Raw genomic sequence first — 23,168 nt, forward strand, 5'->3', positions numbered from 1 at the left:
AGATAAGAGAGTAACTGGGAGACCAAACAGAGAGAGTTCAGACTCCAAAGAGAGAATCCGAGGCTGGAACTGAGTTCAAGAACCTGAAAATCATCCAGGAAGGTATCTGCTCAATCTCTGATTCTAGGAAAGCTTGGAAAAGTTACTTGTTTGGATTATGACTTCAAGAATCTTCCAGCCAACGTGGCTGACAAATTCTGGAAGTTATCATCAAAAAAATAACATTTACGTTTGTTTTTCAGCACACAAAGCATTTGCAGAGGAGGTAATTGTTTGGAGAGAGTGCGAGTTTGCATGCATAAGGCCTACAGTTTGAACCTAGCATCTCCCATTAAAAAGAATATCATTATAGTGGGGTTGGGAAAGACTCACTGTTGCCAGCCAAAGTAGATAGGATGCAGCCAGAAACACTGAAAATCTAATTCAATGTAGAACAGTTTTTTCCTCCTGGATCCATCTAGATCCAATCCTATAGCACTCCTATTGTCACCACCTCCAGAATCAATGCACAGTCAACCAGGGGCCCATTCGTACTATAGAGTTAGGTAAAGGTAAAGGTTTCCCCTGACGTTAAGTCCAGTCGTGTCCGACTCTGGGGGTTGGTGCTCATCTCCATTTCTAAGCCGAAGAGCCAGCGTTGTCCATAGACACCTCCAAGGTCATGTGGCTGGCATGACTGCATGGAATACCGTTACCTTCCAGCCGGAGTGGTACCTATTGATCTACTCACATTTGCATGTCTTCGAACTGCTAGGTTGGCAAAAGCTGGAGCTAACAGCGGGTGCTCACTCCACTCCCCGGGTTTGAACCTGGGACCTTTCGGTCTGCAAGTTCAGCAGCTCAGCGCTTTAACACACTTTGCCACCGGAGGCTCACTATAGAGTTATAGCAGTATAATTCCATGTGGAGTCCTGGGTTTGGCAGTTGAGGGAGAGGCATCTTGAATCCTCAGTCTTGGACCAAGCTGACAATCCCAGGATTTCATAGGAGGCACCCAATAGCAGTTGGAATTATCTCAAAAGACTATAACTGTGTAATATGAATAGCACCCCGGGAATTCAGAATCTGTGATAGCAAATCCCAATAGGTCCTTTGTTTCTTCCTGATGATAATAAAGTAATACTTATTTGATTTGTGTATTGGAGATATATGCCCTACCTTTTGCCTGGATTAAGATTGAAGGTGGCTTGCAACTATTTAAAAAGATACCATTAATGTGCTGTCTTCTTATGACAAAAATATGTGCTGCCTTGAGTACGTGCCTCATTTACCCTAATGTTAGAACAGACATTTTTATTTTGGGTTGCTGTGAGTTTTCCCGGCTATATGGCCATGTTCCAGAAGCATTTTCTCCTGACATTTCACTCACATCTATGGCAGGCATCCTCAGAGGTTGTGAGGTCAGATCTCAAAACCTTTGAGGATGCCTGCCATAGATGTGAGTGAAACGTCTGGAGAGAATGCTTCTAGAACATGGCCATACAGTCTGGAAAACTCACAGCAACCCAGTTATTCTGGCCATAAAAGCCTTCGACAACACATTTTTATTTTTTTAAATGCTACGGGGCTCCTGTAGCTGTCCAGCCAAACATGGGAGAAAAGTACAGGTGGTAAGATAAAGGGGAAAGGAGTGAGGGAGGAATTATTACCCTTAGGAGGAGCAGCTCCCTTACAATCCCTGGGAGATGTTACATACCTTTCTTTTCACAACAAACATGCATCTGAGCAAAGCCTTTTTGTGGGGACAAAGAAAGGAAATTTCCTCTCAAAAAGTAGCCAACAACTTGCTAATAATCACCACCACTCTGAAGGTTGTGTGCAAAGCATTTTTTGTTAATTATGCATAAGTCTCTGGGCACTTCTAGACAATGCCAAAATCCGGGTTTAAAATGGGGGGGGGGGGGGAATCCCAGGATCTGATATCAGTCCTGGGATTGGGTCTCCCGCCATCCACACAGGCTTCCTTGGTATCAGAACAAGATGGAGGGCAGATGGGGACAACCGGCTGAAGTTTTTAAAAAAAGAAATTCACTCTGTTAAGTACTGGAACATATATGCACATATGAAAATATATCATTTAAACACAAGCAGACTTGCAGGTGCACATATGAGGTCCAGCACATAACGGAGGGCATTAAAAAAAAACTTCAGCTGGATCTTTCTCTTCCCCCAATTGTTAATTCAACTTCTGTTTAAGATTATAAAGTTTAAAAGAAAGAGTTTTGGGGAGTTCTAACTGCTTTACACTTGTGCTTCCCTTGAGCCACCTGTGTGTCCGTTTGAAAGCCCAATCAGCTGATCAGCTGTTTGGGATTTTTAAAACATGCATGTGTGCTGGAGTAGTCTCCACAGGGAGAAGGGAAGAAAAACACATGTTTGCGTGACTGCAGGGAAATACAGTGATGCGAATATGCACATTTTTCGACCAGAATCGAGATATAAACAGACCTTTTTAATACACATTTTTTCATCCATTGTTGTGAATCAGCACGGATTTACTGGTAGCATCATTTAGCCACCATCCCTTTTAACTCAATAACTTCCACATTTTAGGGGCAGTGTAGAAGGGTTCCCTTTCACACTGTTGTGTATCCTCCCCAATGGGACACGAAGCTAGGATGAAACCCGAAACACAGACAACAAAGATCACTTCCTGATCTTTTAGTCATCCAGTTATTGCTGCACTAGAAGTGGATCCTCTAACTGAAATACACGTAAGACATTTGAAGAATGAGTGACATATATGCTGACAGATGCAAATGTGCATCAAATTTAGCTGAAAAGATAGTAAAATGAAATCCCATGCTTTGGTACAGACTTCCTAATCTGATAATTCCCAGATGTGCTGGAGACTCAGCATTCGCAGGCAAAAAACCAATTATGGGTTTTATAGTTCATGTGGGAAAATATAGACTGAAATAAGTTGTAAAAAAAGACAAGACACCCCCTTTGAAAGAGCTAATAACTAATTAATATCCCTAAGTTCGAGAATTACATTCTCCATGCTATTCTATGTTAAACCAATAATGTATCCCAGAACCAATGTTTTTATCAATGAGCTAACCCACAATAAGTTAACTAATTAATACTGATGTTAGCAAATTAAGTTTCCATTTTCTAATGTTTTTATTATTGAATTTCAATATAATCCCCATGTCCATGGGATTGGTACCCAAGATTTCACCTACTCTTATATGACAAAATATGCTCTCTCCAGGAATTTTCTGGATCCTCAGTCGTAAAGTATGCATCTGCAGGAAGTTGAGTGATGTTGTAGGACTTAGAAAATTCCTAGACAGGATCCCATCTAGGGATTTTCTAGGTCCTCCAAGTAACTTCCTCTTTGGTAACTTCAGGTAGACATCATTAATTTCAATGGGATTTGCTATTATCTGTGATTTTTTGTTTCCACGTTAAAATCAGTAACACATATTTCCATAGAGACAGGGATTGTACTACAATTTCCATAGTAAGTGTTCCAAGGTTGGGATGCCATCTGCAAGGGCTAATAGTCAGTGGAGATAAGTGCTTCTTAACCCTTTCTCCCTCTCATATTTTCACCCACAAATGATCTCTGGACATTTCTTTCTAGCTGGAATCATAAGCCAGAAGAAACCAAGTTGACCAGGGAATCAACTTTATCAGAAGCCACTGATAAGAGCCAGGCATGGGAAGGTTTCAGACAGCCTCTCCCATCCATACAAATGCAAATACTGTACCCTTCCTGATCATTTTGGATATGAGAAACAGCACTTTGCAAATATGTTCTTGTTAATGTGTGTATTCCTTATCCGAAAAGTGTTTTGGATTTTGGATTTTCTTTTTCAGAATTTGGAATTGCATATACATATGTGATGCGGTATCTTGAAAATAGGATGGAAGTCAAAACATAAAATTAATTTAAGTTTCATGTTGTTGTTTATTCGTTCAGTTGCTTCCGACTCTTCGTGACCTCATGAACCAGCCCATGCCAGAGCTTCCTGTCGGCCGCCCCCACCCCCAGTTCCTTCAAGGTCAAGCCAGTCACTTCAAGGATACCATCCATCCATCTTGCCCTGGGTTGGTCTCTCTTCTTTTTTGTGCAACAAAACCAACAGAAGGCAAAAGTGTTACTGTCTCAGCCACCTAATTGGACATCTTTAGATTCTGGAATATTTTGAAATTTGGAATTCCTGATATAGAATGCTCAACCTGTAGTCATTTATTAAAATCGTCTGGTCATCCAGCAATATTTGACTATAAGGACTATAAAGAAATGTCCTGACTTCTGCTTAAGTGACACAGCCACCAACCCACCATCTCTTATTGGCCTTTGCCCTCAAACTGAATGTCTTCCCTTCTGTAGCTCTCTCAAGACCTGCTAACAAGGGCTCTTCCAGACAGGGCCTATATCCCAGGATCTGATCCCAGGTTTACTGCTTTAAACTGGATTATATGAGTCTGCACTGCCAGATAATCTGAGATTTACAGAAAACCTTGGATCAGATCCTGGGATATAGGCCTTGTCTGGAAGAGCCCAAAGTTTGCCTCTTGTGATATGTACATAACAATATCCATCTTTCCACTTGCCTTTATTTTAATCAGGAGGTACATCCTGCAAAACAGTTCTGTATGATCTCTAATTCCATTTTAAGAACAGCAGCTTTGAGATATATATTAGATTCTATCCAAAAGCCTGCAAGCATGGAAGTAGTGTAAGATTTTCCACCAGCTGAGGTTTTTGGCCCTCATGTTAATGCAAAAATAAGTTCAAATTCAGTTTTAATTACATTAATTAGTATACATTCTGTCAAAGGAAATGTGCCTCTTTCCTACTGCCCTCTGGCATGAGCACACTTTCCATGTGGTCCTTGAAAGAAATCAACTTACATCCCTTTATATTAAATGTCATTCATTTGCAGATTGCTACTGTTTCCATTAGTGGGTCGAGATGAGTAAGTGCTGAAGGAATTTTATTTACAATTTCAAATTGATTATACGTACAGGATAAACATGTAAGGCTAATAAAACTAGACATGTCTCCCTTTAGTATTTGAACATTTGAATTTAGGTACCCTGTCACACACACCACAAATGTGTTAATGTTAAATTGACTCATTTGGTCTGTCTGTATATCGTATGTCTGATAATAGCATTGAATGTTTGCCGCATATGTATGTTCTGTGATCCGCCCTGAGTCCCCTTCAGGGTGAGAAGGGCAGAATAGAAATACTGTAAATAATAAATAAATGAATTAGAAGGCCTTTTATAACAAACACTTAATTATCAAATACCTATCTAAAATGGTATTTGTTTTTTAGCAAAAGAGATCAGGGAGGTGACCAGGCAAGCCTCATGTGGGAGGCTGAGAGAGAAAAAGGCCACCCTTATCTGTAGAAATAATTTCTAACTGGAAAAAAAAATCTTCATGCTTTTAAAAAAATTGCATTACATGCTTTGTGCAATGGTGTTGATTCTGAGTGTTTCATGCTTTATAACATTACAGGGTGCTGACCTACTGTAATTCTCTAAGAGGCTTATTAATAATAATTTTATTTACCTTCCTCTCCTTAAAACAGTATACCATATAATTTAAATACAGTACATTGTCAGGATGCAAGAAAGAACAGCATCCTCAAAGCTGTTCTTTTCGCAACCTGACTACAAGAAGACAGAGGAAGGCGACCATTTGGCAGGGAAGGCTGATTTATGACAGGGTCTGGTCTTCAAACGTGGGAAAGGACAAAAGGAAAGGGAGGTGTGGATGGAGAAGAAGGGAGGGGGGAGGCAACAACCCAATATACTGAGGGGAAAAGCGGAAGAAGAGCAGTAGAAGCTTTTGCAGTCATCTTGGCAAGGCAGATTCAATAAAGTTTTCCATAGCGACCAGCTGTGTGAGCCTATGTTTGTGTCCTACACCTTCCAGGAACGGACATACATAGAATATCCTGCCAACACAGGTGCAGGAATAGTCTCTTATCTAGTTGTGAAGAGTTCAGATCTTGGATTTGCAGTTAAATGTATTGGGAGGTCAGCATATTGAAGGAGTCGGAGATCAATTGCCCAGTGAAAGTGGCAAATGAACAAAGCTTCCAGTGTTTCTGAAGATATGTTATATTAGCCTCAGAAACTAGAGAAAGAACAAAGGAGGAAGTGGATGTGGGTTGCTGAGATCCAAAGGAATTGAAACATGCTGGTAATGAACTAGATGAAAACATAGCCTGATACAATCCTGCAATATTGTTTTTATGATGGTTTTACTGATATTGTTGATTTATTGTTGTAAATTTATGTGTTTTGATTTGTTTTTATATTGTGATGTTGGGCAAGGCCCCATGTGAGCCGCCCCGAGTCCCTACGGGGAGATGGGGCGGGATTCAAGAATAAAATTATTATAAAAAATTATTATTATACAATGTATAGCACATTTCTAAATTCTCATTCCCAAAGCAGTGTTCGTAATGACATGAGCATTTAGGCACTGGTACAACCAACAGTTCTTAGAAGGGATTTGCCTTTGATTCCTCTGAGTGAAACTGGAATTGACAAACTCAAATCATCCCTAATCCAGCATTGCCCTAGATCTAGGATAAGAAGTGATTGGGTGCAATGCAGTTTTTGGCAACACTTGGACTTTCCTAGGAGTGTATCAACCTTGATGTGCATTGGATTTTGGTGGTATCGGATTGTGGCCACCATGGCCTCAAGTTGACTTTACACTGTATTTTAGTCTAAGTGTAGAAGGGCCTTTAGACACTTATACAAACTGTTTTCCCATTTCCCCACAGTATGTAAATGAATGGATAACACCCCCCTGTTTCTCCTCAGAATGTGTTCCAGAATGGTTATGAAGCTCCTGCCTGCCATTGTCTTCATCTACTTTATGATCCACCAGCACAACAAACCTTGTGCATTGTTAGCTGTTTGGATGAAACAAGGCAGGCGTGGATCTGTTTATGGCCTAAATGAGAGACTCTACTGGGGCACCTACTTGTACTGCCTTTAATTCAATGATGGAAGAAAGGTGTGATATGCATCTAATTGAAAGAAAATCACTATAAGATATACCAGGCAGTACATAACCCATAGTTGGCACAATTCAATGCCATAAACATGTAAATGTTCATTCCTTTTACCCCAGTAATGACAGGCAGACGAAAGAAAAGGATGGTTCAGCAAATTAGATTTTTTTTCCAGACAGGCAGACTTTGATGGTGCACAGTATCCAAATACACACACTCCATGGGGTAATTCTGTCCCATTTGTGGGAGGGATGGTTTTGCTGTGGGCGTTGTTCCAGGCAGGACAAGTTAGAAAATCCTGGAATAGATCCGTACTCTGAGCTCTGGTTCATTGTTGTGGCCACTGTGGTAATCGAAGAAGGCAACAAATGGGTTCGTGGATTCTGTAACAGATTTTAAAAGAAAAATTAGTAGTATTCTGGTAAGCAATTGGGTTTTTTTTCCAGTCAGGAAAGGAACTGGAATGGTCATGGAGTTTTGGCCCTTCACAGTTTCTACTGTTAAGCAGGACTTTCATGCCTCTTCTTTAATGCTGCAGGAAGAAGCTACTCTTTTTTCAAAAAGGGACTTTGGTATATTAAGTGAATCAGAGGATGATTTCATGAAGGCTAGTTAGGGTGGTGTGTGAGGCAAAAGCCAACATAGTACTCCTTCCCTGATCCATGTAGAGATGTTGACTATAAAAGATAACATGCTCCACAGTATCCAAAACAGCAGGTTGTTTTATGAAGCTAAAGATAGGCCACGTGTCATACACAGTTAAGTTCTTCATTGTGGGGAATGGTTGGAGGCAAAGGAGGTAGATCTGCTGATCTCCATAGATTTTATTTCTTGGGGTGACTGCTTCAGTATGTTTAATAGATAGGTGGGTCCTAGTGATAGGTAGTCAAATCTATTGGGGAATTAGATCATGCTCCCTGGGAGCCACCTGGAGAAAACCTGAAGATGATTTTGTGCCCAAGATGATTGATGTGGGAAATTGCAGGTCTTGCAGATACTGGAATCCAAAGCAAATGTGTGCCTAAGCACTCTCTGTTGATCATAGCTGAAAATGGATGAGCAGTCAACATCAATCAGCTCTCATAATTGGGCGTTCATCTTTTGTTGCTTTAATTATTTGCAGCTTTGATTCATATGGTCTCTCTAGACATCTCTAGGTCCTTTGGTGAGACTCTGCTGCAAGTTGACCATGGAAGCACACTGGAGGACCTAGAGATTCCAAAAGAAGTGTTTTCTTAGGGAAGAAAAATATCTTTTTTTTAAAAAAAATAATCACAGGTTTTCCATTCTCATGGGGGTTCTGTATCCCTAACCTGAGTGAATGTCGAGGCTGACTGCAATTTTTTCAATAGTAGCAAGAGAAGCTCCTATCGGTCCATCAAGTATGGTGACAGAGTAGCTCTAAGCATCCAAACTAGGGATATAATTCATTCCTGATTCCATTCACAAAGTAAGCAATGAGTATATTTAACTATTTGTGAGGAACTTTTGAAAAATATACAATTTTTAAAAATTATTCGTTTTTTGAGATATATTATTGTGGACAAAGTTTGCATTTGTATTTTTGTACTGAAAACAGCATTTTCTAAGAAGGAAACAATTTTTTCAGTGCAGAGTGTTAACTTTTAAAAAATAAAGATCTTAATGTGTTAGCATAGAAACTTCTTAGGATGTGTGTGTTTTAACTTTTGTATGTCTTTTCAATGATTTTGTATCGTGGATATTTTTTATTTATTTTAACATTTTAGGTAACCCCTCCCCTGCTCACCTGATTGATTCTCTTTGGTAGCCACCCTGGGTCTTCCTCTGGGATTATCATCATCATGAAAGTGATAATGATGATAATCCAAAAAGTTCAGCACATCCATCACTTTTCATTTGAATAAATGGGAAAGGGCAAGTACAAGGGCAAGTACAACTTACCATCAAGATCAGCTAGCAAGTTAGCAAGTTAGCGCCCGGGCTGCGGTGCAAACTGGTGAGCAGTCAGCTGAGACCAATCACTCTGACCAAGAGGTCATGAGTTCGAGGCCAGCTCGGAGCCTGCGTTTGTCTTGTCTTTGTTCTATGTCAAGGCATTGAATGTTTGCCTATATGTGTAATGTGATCCGCCCTGAGTCCCCTTCGGAGTGAGAAGGGCGGAATATAAATGCTGTAAATATAAATAAATAAATATAAATATAACTTGTCTCTGATGCAGCGATGATTATGAATGCATTTCAAGGGTCAGCAAGTTCTGCCTCACTCTAATTTCATCCTGGTTTTCCATTTAGATCAACATTTCTCAACTTGAGGGTCAGGACCCCTGGGGGTCATGAGAGGGTGTCAGAGAGGTCACCGAAAACCATCAAAAACACATATTTATGATGGTCTTAGTAACCCCTTTGGCAAAGAAGGTTGAAGATCTGTCTGCCTATCCTTTTCTTCAAGTCTATTTCCCCCAAACTCCACCAGTGTTCACATTTGGGCATATTGAGTATTTGTGCCAAGTTTCATCCAGATCCATCATTGTTTGGGTCCACAGTGCTCTCTGGATGTAAGTGAACTACACCTCAAAAACTCAAGGTCAATGCCCACCAAAATCTTTCAGTATTTTCTGTTGGTCATGGGAATTCTCTTAGATTGTAGGTGAACTATAAATCCCAGCAGCTACAACTCCCAAATGTCAGCTATTTTCTCCAAACTGCCAGTGTTCATATTTAGCCATTTTGAGTACTGTTGCCAAGTTTGGTCCAGATCCATCATTGAATCCACAGTGGTCTCTGGATGTAGGTGAACAACAACTCCAAAACTCAAGTTCAAGGCTCACCAAACCCTTCCAGTATTTTCTGTTGGTCATAGGAATTGTGCCAAGTTTGGTTCAATTCCATTGTTGATGGAGTTCAGAATGCTCTTTGATAAATCCCAGCAACTACAACTCCCAAATAAAAAATCAATCCCCACTCCACCACTACAAATTTGGTCCAGTGAATGAAAATACATCCTGCATATTAGGTATTTACATTACGATTCATAACAGTAGCAAAATTACAGATATGAAGTAGCAACGAAAATAATTTTATGGTTGGGGGGTGGGGGGTCACCACAACATGAGGAACTGTATTAATGGGTCACGGCATTAGGAAGGCTGAGAACCACTGATTTAGATCAACAGTGAGAAGATCTGCTCCAAGCAAGACCAGTCTCTAAAGAAAGTAAGGTTCCTTATCATGTGAGAAAGTGTACATATAGTTTGCTAAGAACAAGGCTTTTTACAGAAGAACTAATGACTACATGCATAATCAGTGGGCAACTTGGCCTTCCAGATTTTTTTGAATTGTAGTTTCCTCAAGCTTTTATGGGTACTTTTTAACAAAGGGGTCAGTGAGGGCTTGGCGGTTAGCTGGTCTATACAAGATACATGAATGTGGGCGGTTTCCTCCAGATTTGGACACCCGGTCTATGAGACAATTAAGCCTCTTTCTGTTGAATCAGGGGTTTGTTTGTTGTTGTTGTTTAAAATATCTTTTGAAGTGGGTTGGCAGTAGCCAAGTCACCAACCATCTCCACCAGAAAGGCTATCTGAAAATAGTCTTGAAGAATAATCATATTCTCCCTAGAATCCTGTGGTATCATTGACCATAAATAGAGAGTCGCTTTCTACCACTATTCAGGTTGGAGCTGAAATTCCAGAAGGTCAGAACCAGGTCAAGTGCTTCCATTTTAGTCGAACAGCTTTCAGCCAAACAGCTCTTAATACCTCCTTCCCATATGTCTGTGTGTTTCTCAGTTGTACTGAGATGCTTGATGACTCACTGCTGAAATGTGTGAACAGACTCCTTTGAAAAGGCCCACAAGTGTCTGAAGTGATATAAAAGTACCAGTTGAGTATTCCTTATCATGAATTCTGAAATCCCAAATACTCCAAAATCATAAATTATGCGTGGCTGAAATAGAAACATCTATGTTTTCTGATGGCTGTGTGTGCTCAAATGTCATTTAGTGCACAACATTAATAAAATATTGCATAAAATTACCTTTAGGCTTTCTGTATAAGGCTTATGTGAAACAAATTAATATTATAGGTTCTATCTTCAATTAGCTCATTACGTACAAAAATGCAAATACTGTATCAGTATTCTGAAATCCCCAAAAAATCTGAAATCCAAAATCACTCTTGATCTGATGCATTTTGGATAAGGGATACAACAAGGGAATTGGGGATTTGTGCAGCTTAGCACGGGATTGTCTCACAGATGTGTGCTTTATCAATCAGATTTGCAAATTAACCTCCTTTCTGATGACCAGTTATAAAGGAAAGCATATGTTCATGGAAGTGAAAGGAAGCATATGCCAGGATAAAAATATTCTTTCACCACTTCCTAAATGGAGTTTAAGTGTATCATCAAGTTAGTCACACAGCTTGACATGTAAGTGACTACTTGGTGCTACAGTAATAAACTAGCACTTACTATAGAACTTGCCTTATTTTATTTTATTTTTTAAAAAATGCTGGAGCAATCCTAGGACTAGATTCAGCTCTAGGGTCTCAGGTTCCTAGAACCTGACCTAAGGCAAAAAAGTTAACATTTGGGTCTTCAGAAGTTGGACTACTAACCTACATCAGGTCTAGCCAGCTCTATCACAGGAGCAACTATAGTCCAACACATGTGTTTCCTATCCTTGACATTAAGATGAATCAATGAACATCTCAAATTCCAATGTGAACTTGGACCAAACCAATCTACTAGGATTTAAGACCCTACTGTGAACCATTTCAACATTACTACCTTGTCCTTGGAGGATAATACTAGCAGGATCTTTTTAGAAATTTTAGGAAACTCTGTACCACTTTCAAGTGTCTTTCAAGTAAGCAACCATTTAACAAAAATCCTCCCAGTATTATCAATATTTGGCTTCTATGGTACACTATAGTCTTCACAAGGAAGGTGACAGTGCTAAGTTATTTTAGCATGGCCATTATGTTTGGACAGTCTCTCCTCTTATTGTCATTTGTGTAACACTATGAAAATCTTAGGCATCCATAAGATGCATGCCTTTATCTATATACCCCATTTCCCCCAAAATAAGACCTGAAAATAAGACCTATCATGATTTTTTTTAGCATTTCTGTGGATGCTCAAAATATAAGCCCTATTTCAAAAATAAGCCTTGGATATGGTTCATTGAAAAAGTCAATTTGGAAAAATAAGACTGTTCCTGAAAACAATCCCTAATGGATCTTTTGGAGCAAAAATTAATACAATACCCTGTTTTGTTTTGGGGTTTTTTTTGGGGGGGGGGGGACAGGGTAATAGGAATATTTGGGTTCCCTTTCCCCTCCATCTCTCAATAAATGAATTTGCTATGATTAAACCATTTGTGACATAGAAATTACTTCCTAGATATTCTATCAGTAGATCACCTCGAATTTGGGAGCGGGGGGTTGTGTATCTGTTTTTGTATGGGAGAGTGGGGAATAAGTCTAGAAGTGCACACAATGTACACAACACCGCCAAAACTGGGAAGAAATAATACATTCTAGACCAATTTCTTCCATGGTGATTTGCAAAGTCACCGCCACCTCCCATCTGTTTCTGCTTGGCTTCCTGTGTAATAAGTTAATAGAGCAATAATAGCTGATGAACTGGAAAAGTGTGGGTGGGGAGGAGGGGCAGCGACGTTGTGTTCTGCATGGAATGAGGTGCCCTTACAATGATAAAGTGATCCTATTCCATTAAACCAGAAAGCTGTCTCCATACTCTTCTCTTCATCCCATCTAAGCGGATGAAGAGGCAGGGCGGGGGCAGGGAGAAGGAAATCATGGAATTGCTATTGCTCACTGCAGCTGTCAGGAAATGATACTAATTAGTTTAATTTGCAATAAACACAAGCACTTAAAACCCACCAAATAATCCAAGTTGGAAAGTCACAGGGTCTTTTTTAATATGCATAAATGGCAACACAGTCAAGAGACTCTGGAGTGTGGGTTTCTTTAAACTTTGATGTAATGATCATTAGGCAGAGGTCATGTGTTTAAACCATTTGTTCTTTAGGCCATCTCCCACAAGATGCCACAAAACAAAGTGGTTGTCTAATGCTGGTCCATGAAAGCTGGAAAGAACTTTGAACCATAGCAAGGATCTATTTCTACAAGGAAAGGTTATTGAAATGCAGCCATCAAAGGAGCTTCATATTTCCTGATGAAATTAGATAATCAGAGACCATAGATCAGTAAAAGAAAACGTGGTTTGCACGTAGAAGGCCTCACATTCAGTCCCTGACTCTTCTGGATAGACCCGAGGATCCTACTTCTGAATAGAGATGTACTACACAATTGAATTGCCAAAGTCATATACGAGGGCTATCCACAAAGTAGGTTACATTTTGGAATTAAAAATGAACAAAGTATAGGATAAAACATTTACCATGTGTAGTTGAAAGCCACACTCAAATACCACATCTCACGTAGTCGCCATTCAAATCTAGGCACTTACCATAGCGATGAATGAGCTTTGCAAATCCTTCCCCACTAAATTCTGCCGCTTACTTCTTCAACGACTTGTTTCCAACAATGGGGCGTGGCTGGCAATGCAACGTTTTGGCGACGCTGCACAGCTGCGGAAAGGGCTGACCGGCTGGCTGAGGGCACAAGCGGCAGAATTTGGTGGGGAAGGATTTGCAAAGCTATTCATCGCTATGGTAAGTGCCTAGATTTGAATGGCGACCACGTGAGATGTGGTATTTGAGTGTGGCTTTCAACTGCATATGGTAAATGTTTTCTCCTGTACTTTGTTCATTTTTAATTCCAAAACGTAACCTACCATATATACTCAAGTATAAGCCGACCCAAATATAAGCCGAGGCATCTAATTTTACCACAAAAAAACTGGGAAAACATTGACTCCAGTACAAGCCGAGGGTGGTACATTTCAGAAATAAAAATAGATACCTATAAAATTACATTAATTGAGGCATCAGTAGATTAAATGTTTTTGAATATTTACATAAAGCTCAAATTTAAGATAAGACTGTCCAACTTTGATCAAATCATTATTCTCATCTTCTTCAATGTAAATGTGCTTATGTATCCTTTTAATAATAATAGAGCAAAATAATACATGTAATAATAATAATAATAATAATAATAATAATAATAATAATAAATACAGGAAAATAATACATGTAATAATAAATACAGGAAAATAATACATGTAATAATAAATAGAGTAAAATAATAAATGCAATAATAATAATAATAAAAAATAATATCAGAGTGAAATAATAAATGTAATAATACCAATAATAATAGAGAAAAATAATAAATGTTCCATATATTCTCAAGTATAAGCTGACACAAATATAAGCCAACCAGGACCCTCACCCGAGTATAAGCCGAGGGGGGCTTTTTCAGTCTTAAAAAGAGGGCTGAAAAACTAGGCTTATACTCGAGTATATACAGTACTTTGTGGATAACCCTCGTAATAGACTGTTTCATCTATCTATCTATACACATAATAAAAGTGAAAATCTGTATGTGTGTGTGAGGCAGAAGTGTCTACTTACACAGGCAGCTTCCCACCTCCACAAACAGGCTATAGTTCCCAATGCTCAGGAGCCACCAAGTCACTCCCTTCTAGGACATTGCAGGCTATAGCGAGCACCATGAACGTGTAGCCCAACCCCTGCCAATGTCCTCCCCAAACACTATGGCCCACCACCTAAAGAATGCTTTCATTTGGGGACAATTTCATCCAAGATTTTATGTGTTTTCTCCACCACAGGCAGGCATCCCAGGGTTCTCCATTGCTGTGGAATTTGCATGACCCTGCCCACTGCCTCTCCCTTTCAAATCTGTCTGCATAACAAACAGAGCAGAACTGAGCAGCAACTAAACATACTGTAGGAGTTTGGGGAATTGACTCCACATGGTGGAAGTTGTTCACTCTGCATCAAGTCAGAGCACTGTGACTCCCACTGAAGGATTTATAGGAGTTGTAGTTCACCTACACCCAGAACGCACTATGAACCCAAACAATGATGGATCTAGACCAAACGTGCCATGCATACCCGATATGGCCAAATTTTGAATACTGATGGGTTTTGAGGGGAATTGACCAGGACATTTTGCAGTTGTAGGTACTGGGATATATAGTTCACCTACAATGAATGAGCACTCTGAACCCCACTGATGATGGACCGGGACCAAACTTGGCACACAGAACCCCCATGACCAACAGAACATACTGGACATGTTTGGGGAAACTGGAGTTATAATTCACCTGCATCCAAGAGACGGTGACCTCCAACGACAATGGACTTGGACCAAACCTGGCACAGAGAAACCCCATGACCAATAGAACTTACTGCAGGAGTTTCTGGGAATTGATCTTGATTTTGGGAATTTTACTTCACCTGCATCCAAAAAGCACTGAACCCAGCCAATGATGGATCTGGACCAAATTTTGCACACCGACTCACCATGGCCTACTGTGAATACTGATAGATGTTTCAGGAAGATTGCCCTGGGAATCTGGGAATTGTAGTAGTTCACCCCCATCCAGAAAGCAGTGTAGCTAGACCATGAGCAGCCAATGACAGATCTGGACCACACTTGGTGCACAGATCCATAATGCCCAACTTTGAATACTGGCAGGGTTCGGAGAGGATTGTAGTTCACCCACACCAAACAGAGAATACCCAACATTCAAAAACAAACAAAGCCTTTTTCAAATAACCTGGGCAGCGCCTTGTCCTCAAGCTAGTATAATAATAAAGGGTATGATCTGGAGCTTGTATGTCTCAATGCTTATGCTTTGGGTCCAGATAGCTCTCCTGTTTTGTTATTCATCTCAGCAAAAGGTTTAAAAACAAAACATATTTTGAAAGGAATAATACAAAGAATGAAAAATAATATATATAGTGTTAACCACTGATAACTTATAAATAATTCACAATCTAATGTTTCAGGACAATATTTCCATACATATGGAGATGTTTCTGTCTGAGGACAGTCAACTCCTGGGAAAAGAAACCTTGTATCTCCTTGTGAAATTAACATGATCTGCCCAGGATGAGCACTGATGACATCCTTCTAGCATGTCCAGCTATAGAAAAATGGCTGAATGCATCTCCACTGATTCCCTCAATCTCCAATTATACATTCTGGGGATGCTGCATTATCTATTGCATAGTCAAATTGAGAATTCCAACCTGCACAATGACACAAAAGTGAGATTCAGTAGAGTAGGTCCAAACTACGTTGTCATAATTCACCAGTAAGATTGCAACTGTTATGTTTCAAAAGATGGCACAGACATAAATTTGTTTGTTTGTAGTGTTTACCATTTTTCAACCCAAAAGAGCTTTCAAAGGGATGAACAATTAAATAGATATAACATTCATCACAGGCAATAGTTATATTTTTTCAAAAGTCATATTAAAAACCAAAGAGTAGAATTGAGCATATCAGAAGGGATGGAGGTAGTCCGACTTTTCTTGGAACAGAGTTCCACAACTGAGGTGCTGCTAAGAAGGCTATTGTCGTGTGCACAGTCTAGTTTCTTAAGATGGGGAAAGATACATTCGAGCCTCTGCTGAGCACCTTGAATTCCAGACAGGGTCATATAGGAGGAGATGATATTTTCAATATCCTGGATGCAAGCAATTTCAGTGCTTGTAAATCAAAACCCCCGGTGGCGCAGTGGATTAAACTGCTGTGCCACTGAACTTGCTGACCAAAAGGTTGGTGGCTCGAATCCGGGGAGCAGGGTGAGCTCCTGCTGTTAGCCCCAGCTTCTGGCAACCTAGCAGTTTGATAACATGCAAATGCGAGTGGATATAGGTACCATTCCAGCGGGAAGGTTACAGCACTCCATGCAGTCATACCGGCAACATGACCTTGAAGGAGTCTACGGACAACGCTGGCTCTTTGGCTTAGAAATGGAGATGAGCACCAACTCCCAGCATCGGACACAACTCAACTTAATGTCAGTGGAAAACCTTTACCTAACCTTTACCTTAAATCAAAACCATCTTCCTGGATTTTTCACAGAACCAAATTGGGAGTCTGTGCAGTTTGTTAACTATTAGTGATATATGGTTTCTAAAATACATGCCAGACAACAGCAGTAGCCTTTTTAATATACTAGTAATCAATGTATCAAAATAGTTGACTGGCAGAAGAAGGGATATTTAATCAAAGGCTAATAATATTGTAGAAGGGTTGACATGTTCCTAGATTTTATCTGACTATCAGAATGGAAGCAAAAGAATATAGTTTTATTTATTTTCTTTCCTTTGCTCTTGAAACATGGAGAATGATAGCCAAGTAGGGACTGCATGATTCTACTAAAATATGTAGATTTTCTTTTGGCAGTCTTTTGAATGGGCTGTTATCTTGGTGCAGTGCTATCCCCATGATGAAAAATACCTTCTTCTACAGTATATAATTACCCTTTGTCACTCGTAAATTTCCCCTGGTTTCCGAGCTCATTTAATAATGCTGAAGAGAAGTTAACAATAAAGGGCTTCTGCCAATTTAGCACCTTGTACATAATGTACCTATAATGATAGTTTGATTGCCTGTGCCCATTATTTCCAGCTTCTGTCTATTTTCTATTACTACACAGAGAGCCATTCCACTCTCCGAAAGATGAATACAGGAGATGAATGCAGATGTTAGCCTACAGGAAATGTCCCCCACAAAACGGTATCAGCATTAGTCTGAATTGTGATTTCACTTTGAGGCTAATGAACAAAAGCAAAGTTTTCTTCCATCTCAGTTTCATGGTCCTTTGCATCAGAACTATCAACATTGACTGCCATGCTGGTTTAGTCCAACTTGTGGCTGTAAAACCTTTTCTAGGTGGGTCCAATTTCTGAAGTTGGATGTTCTGTGCCAGGCCTTTCAGTCTAGATGGTCCAAGACTGCCAATAGGGTCAAACAACATTGTTCCTTTTGGACCGCTGGATCCTAGATGGTTGGCAAGCTGTGAACTAATAATCCCCTGCGGTGGTGGGGGAGAATAGAGGAAAGCTCAGGGATAAAGCTAACATCTTTTATAGAAGAGTGATAGGTCCATTCTGTATAAGCTTATTGATTGAAGAGTAGTCATGCTTCCAATACTAAAAGCCATGTTCATACTACCAGATCAATCATTCATATAGAACGGAGTTGGTAATGATTAAGCCATTCAGTTGCTATACAACATTCTTCATCATGGGCTAAGGTGTCTAGGGCCATTGGGAGCTGCAGTTTAACTGTACTTGGAGGGCCACAATATTCCTACCCCTGCCTTTAAAAGCTCAGAAAACACAATTACAACTAGACTCCCACCCTTCTTCTCTTCACTTTCATCCTTCCTGCTAAATTTCACTGATTTTTCCATTTTCTTGTGTCTTGGTTTCATAATCCCACCTTTGAAAGCCCAATTTCCTTTGGTTGTTCAAAACCTCTAATCTAGTCTATGAATAACTGGACTCAAACTGGTTGGAATATGCCACCAAATTGTGTACTGGACACCCTGATAGGAATATTGCACTTGATTACATTGTCTTGTTCCGCAAGGGCACACAAGGAGTAGAAAGCTGTTTTCTAGAATGGGCATGACATAGTTTTGTATAGGATATGCTTGCTTTATAGGAGATTCTACTCCTTGTAGGATATTCTAGTCCTTGGGAAATGTGAATGATTTCAATGTTTTTGTTGTTGTTCTCGTTGTTATCATCATCTTTATTTATACCCTGCTTTTCTCCCCATGGGGACTCAAGGCAGCTAACACTACAAAACTGCAGCTTTGTACTCTAACACTGAATATGTGAATGCTGAATCTAGGATGACTAGAAGCCCAAGTTTACATAGGACAGTCCTCTGTTTGGATGCATCCTTTATTTCAGGATCTTGCCACTCCAAGTGTACTTTAATAATAAGCAATAGAGCCTAACATAGGAGCCCCCAGTGGCACAGTGTGTTAAAGCGCTGAGCTGCTGAACTTGCAGACTGAAAGGTTGCAGGTTTGAATCTGGTGAGCGGAGTGAGCGCCCACTGTTAGCTCTAACTTCTGCCAACCTAGCAGTTTGAAAACATGCAAATGTGAGTAGATCAATAGGTACCGCTCCGGCAGGAAGGTAATAGCGCTCCATGCAGTCATGCCGGCCACATGACCTCGGAGATGTCTACGGATAATGCTGGCTCTTCAGCTTAGAAATGGAGATGAGCACCAACCCCAAGAGTCGGTCACGGCTGGGCTTAACGTCATGGGGAAACCTTTACCTTAACTAGAGCCTGGCACACAACAACAATCTCAGCCAAACAGGAATATATTTTAATCCCACTGATGCTTGCAAAGCTAAATGAATGCATCACTATCCAGAAATGAGGTGCAGTGAAAGTGGGTAAAGCCAGAGAGTGGGGTATTTGTGGTCCATATCTGAGCAGAGGGGTGTATCATCCAGTAGTTGCTTGGAGCACGGATTGCAGTGAGGTTAGAAAAATCCTGTAATTCATGTTCAAAAAATTCTGTTGAGAGCTCTGTTCCTGAGATGTGGTGGCCAGGGATATCATTTGTATGCTATTGGACTAGAATGTTTATTTTGAACCATTAATGAAGCTGCTGAACTTGCCGACTGAAAGATCACTGATTTGAATCCAGGAAGTGGGGTGAGTTCCCACTGTTAACTCCAGCTTCTGCCAACCTAGCAGTTTGATAACATGCAAATGCGAGTAGATACAGGTACCTTTCCTGCGGGAAGGTTACAGCACTCCATGCAGTCATACCAGCAACATGATCTTGAAGGTGTCTACGGACAATGCTGGCTCTTTGGCTTAGAAATGGAGATGAGCACCAACCCCCAGAGTTGGACACAATTAGACTTAATGTCAGGGGAAAACCTTTACCTTTACTTTTAATGGAGTTTCATTGGTAGAAACATAGAGCTGGAAAATGACAATCAAGTGCCTCAGAACCACATCAGCTCCATTTAGCAGTCGCAGTAGCCCCATTTAACAATGTCACAAAAAAATCAAACTCATCTCTAGATGCTGGGCTTGAGCCAGAGGTAGGACTTATGAGGTCCTCCAGATATTGTTGGACTCCAAATCTTTTGAGCTCCTAACCTGTATAGCCAATGGTGTGGTATGCTGGTATGTGCAGGCCTGCAAATTCTGGAAGGCTGCACAATTCCTTGTCTGGGGATAGAAGAATATATCTTGGGTGTGTATATGAAGACCTGTACATAACGTATCTCTGTAATATGCTACTGCATATGACTATGTTGCAATTTAAGTTATGGAGATGATTAAGACAGACAAAAAAATGGAACACATACCGTACTGGTTACATGCATGTCAATGCAAATAATATGCAGACTAGATAGTCTTTATGTTTGGGATTGTGTGAGTCAGCTTCAGGCAAAAATGAAAATAGCCTTCTTGGACATCTAGGCTACACATGGCTCAGTTTTTCTCTCCAAGTCTTCATTGAAATGCAACATTAAAATGTAGACACAAGCCAAAGCTAAGCTGTTTAATTTTGATATAGGCAGATTTTTTTAAACACACATTCTGTGTTTATGCTTCTGACAAATTGTGACTTCTTAGCACCAAATCCTTTGAAAGGGGGGCATGTTTTTTAAATGATAACCCCAACTTCCAAAATAAATAAATGAAGTAAATAAAGAAACCCGTCTAGCTGTTTCTTTATGGCATGTTTCAAGTAGCATTACTTACGGTGCCGGGTTCTCCAGCAATCTTGCACAAATGTTGTCCTGGGAGAGCACAGTGCAGATGGGACGAGGCTCTGTGGTGACATTTTTTATGAGCAGTGAGAAAATCCCTTCAGGGCAGTTGCTTGCTCTGCTGCTGTATTCAGGATAAGGTCATTGAAAAACTCTTGACGCTTTCTCTCTGTATGATTTGATTTTTAAAAGTGCCTGCAATTCCTATTGTGATTTATAATGCCACTTTACTCCACTTAATGTCCTGGATTAAGGAAGTACTGGCAAACATGGTAAATATTTCAAGTCTGGCAATAGTATCTTTTAAAAATCATAGCTCTCACAATCCCCATCCAGAATAGAGAAGGGGAGTGGAATGAACTATTCTGAAAGAGGGCATGATGGGCAGTTTAAGGTATTAGACAGAAGTCCACAACAAAATTTAACTAAAGGTCCTACTTGCCATTGTTTGCAAAGGCACTGTGCTGTGTGTGTTAAATGAAAAATTAAGTGTATGAAAGTGATTAGCTGAGCCTGCAAAGATCTGGAGATTGATTTGATACTGTTTCTGTCCTGCTGCTGCAGAACCAGTTTGGACAAGTTTTTCAGTGCTGGCTGAGTACTGTTGGTAAAGGGAGCAGTGTTCTCAAAGAGGCCTGGCTATTTTGAGGTCTGTGTTTGCTTCTGAGAAAAGAGAGAGAAGAACCAGGACTGTATTCTTCTCTGAAGCTGATTTGTGGACTGAGAAAGCATTGTCTATGACTGTAGATTTCTGTAAGTGATCAGAGGGACCATTGTAAATACTACTTTTTTTAATCTCTTGGAATTAGTAAAGCTCCTGTATTTTGTTTCTGCAAACCTGAGTGGCGGTTCTTGTTCTGCAGGTGACTCTGGATCGCGGGCACACATAAGAGCTTCCATTTATCATTATCAATCCGCTACATTACTTGCATATATGATGGTACTCTTTTATCCACTGGGCAAAAGGGACCCACATGGAATCACTGGCATGTTTGAAGGTATTGCCCTAAAAAGTCCAGCCTAATCCAAATATTTCTGTTTCCTGATAGTCTGGTTTTGTTTGTTAGTGTGTTTAACTAGGAAACCTCCGTGATGTCTATAATCATGGGCAGAAATGCAACATGAAAAAGAGCCCTCTCAACTTTTCCTGTTGATTGTTCACAATTACACATGACTTATTTTCCATCCACAAAGGAAAACATGTTAGTTCCCTGTACCTTTTTCTTATTTTAAGGCACTTGGTCAGTGTTTGATTGCGTATCAATGTTAGTAAGTACATCTCAAGAAACTCTAAGGCACAACAAGGCAGGGCACAACAGGCTCAGTGGGTATTGGGCACCAATCTGCATTGCACCATGATGCTCATGAAGTATCCTGATTCTTTGCAATTCACTAATGGAGTTTCTCAGTGTCTCTGCTGCAAAGCAAACTATACCTAAAATTATGTTACATAGATGGTGATATAGAATTTCAACAACTAAATGTTGCTGAAGACTGTGGAACAATCTGCCAGAAGAGCTCTGACAGCTAAATGAGCTGTCAGAATCTGAAAACCTTCACTTCCGGCAGGACTACCAAGCCAGTTTTAATCACAAATTTTAAACTCATGTCTTGTATTTTAATCTTTGTTCTGTATATTTTAATATGCTTTTATTAGAAATATGTTTTAATATGTGTATTTTATAGAATGTTTACAATGATTATGTGTTTTTAGCTATGTTGTAATCCGTCTTGAGCTACGAGGAGAGGTGGGTAAGAAATAAAATTATGATTGTTATTGTTATTATTACTATTATGTTGTTGTTGTTGTTGAAGGCTTTCATGGCCAAAATCACTGGGCTGAAGTCAGTTTTCTGGGCTGTATGGCATTCTCTCCTGATATTTTGCCCATATCTATGGCAGGCATCCTCAAAGGTTGTGAAAACTCACAACAACCCTGTTGTTGTTGTTGTTGTTGTTGTTGTTGTTGTTGTTGTTGATTCTGATATCCAGAATAAACTTGACAAAAGTGCTATTGCTTTGATATATATGTATATGTGTTGTTGTTAAGCAGAAAAACAAGGAATGGAGTGTTAAACACCTTTGCACACTTGTTAATCCATTGCACTTTTGACCGCACACTCCAAATCTATTTTTCAGATTTATAAAGAAAGTAGCAACCAGCGATATAATATATAGTTTGTCCCAAGAATAATGTTGTCCTAACAGAGACTACATACTGACACAGCTGCCGTAAGTTAATATTTTAAGACCCTTTTGCAAATTAATAACAAACTTGGAGTACAATGAGTGCTGAAATCACATTGATTTCAGTCAAACACACCCAATTCTTTCTTCGGTTACACCCTCCAATGGAGGGGAAACACAGCTCAGGCCTAACAATATTTACTCGGAAGTCAACTTACTAGGTTCAATATAATTTACTTCCTGGTAAGTATCATTAGAACTGCA

General features: G+C 39.9%; 1 protein-coding gene across 1 annotated transcript in view; it reads right to left on the reverse strand.

Annotated features, from left to right (window-relative positions):
- Positions 1-7,145: 7,145 nt before the first annotated feature.
- Positions 7,146-23,168, reverse strand: part of LOC134293483 (histone H3.v1-like) — a 79,752-nt gene continuing 63,729 nt past the window's right edge. Inside the window, exon 3 of the mRNA XM_062961190.1 lies at positions 7,146-7,384. Coding sequence (XP_062817260.1) covers positions 7,160-7,384 — 225 coding nt within the window. The 3' untranslated portion in view covers positions 7,146-7,159. The remainder of the gene's footprint in view (positions 7,385-23,168) is intronic.

The sequence above is a fragment of the Anolis carolinensis genome, chromosome 1 (assembly GCF_035594765.1).
Source record: "Anolis carolinensis isolate JA03-04 chromosome 1, rAnoCar3.1.pri, whole genome shotgun sequence".
Taxonomy (NCBI): domain Eukaryota; kingdom Metazoa; phylum Chordata; class Lepidosauria; order Squamata; family Dactyloidae; genus Anolis; species Anolis carolinensis.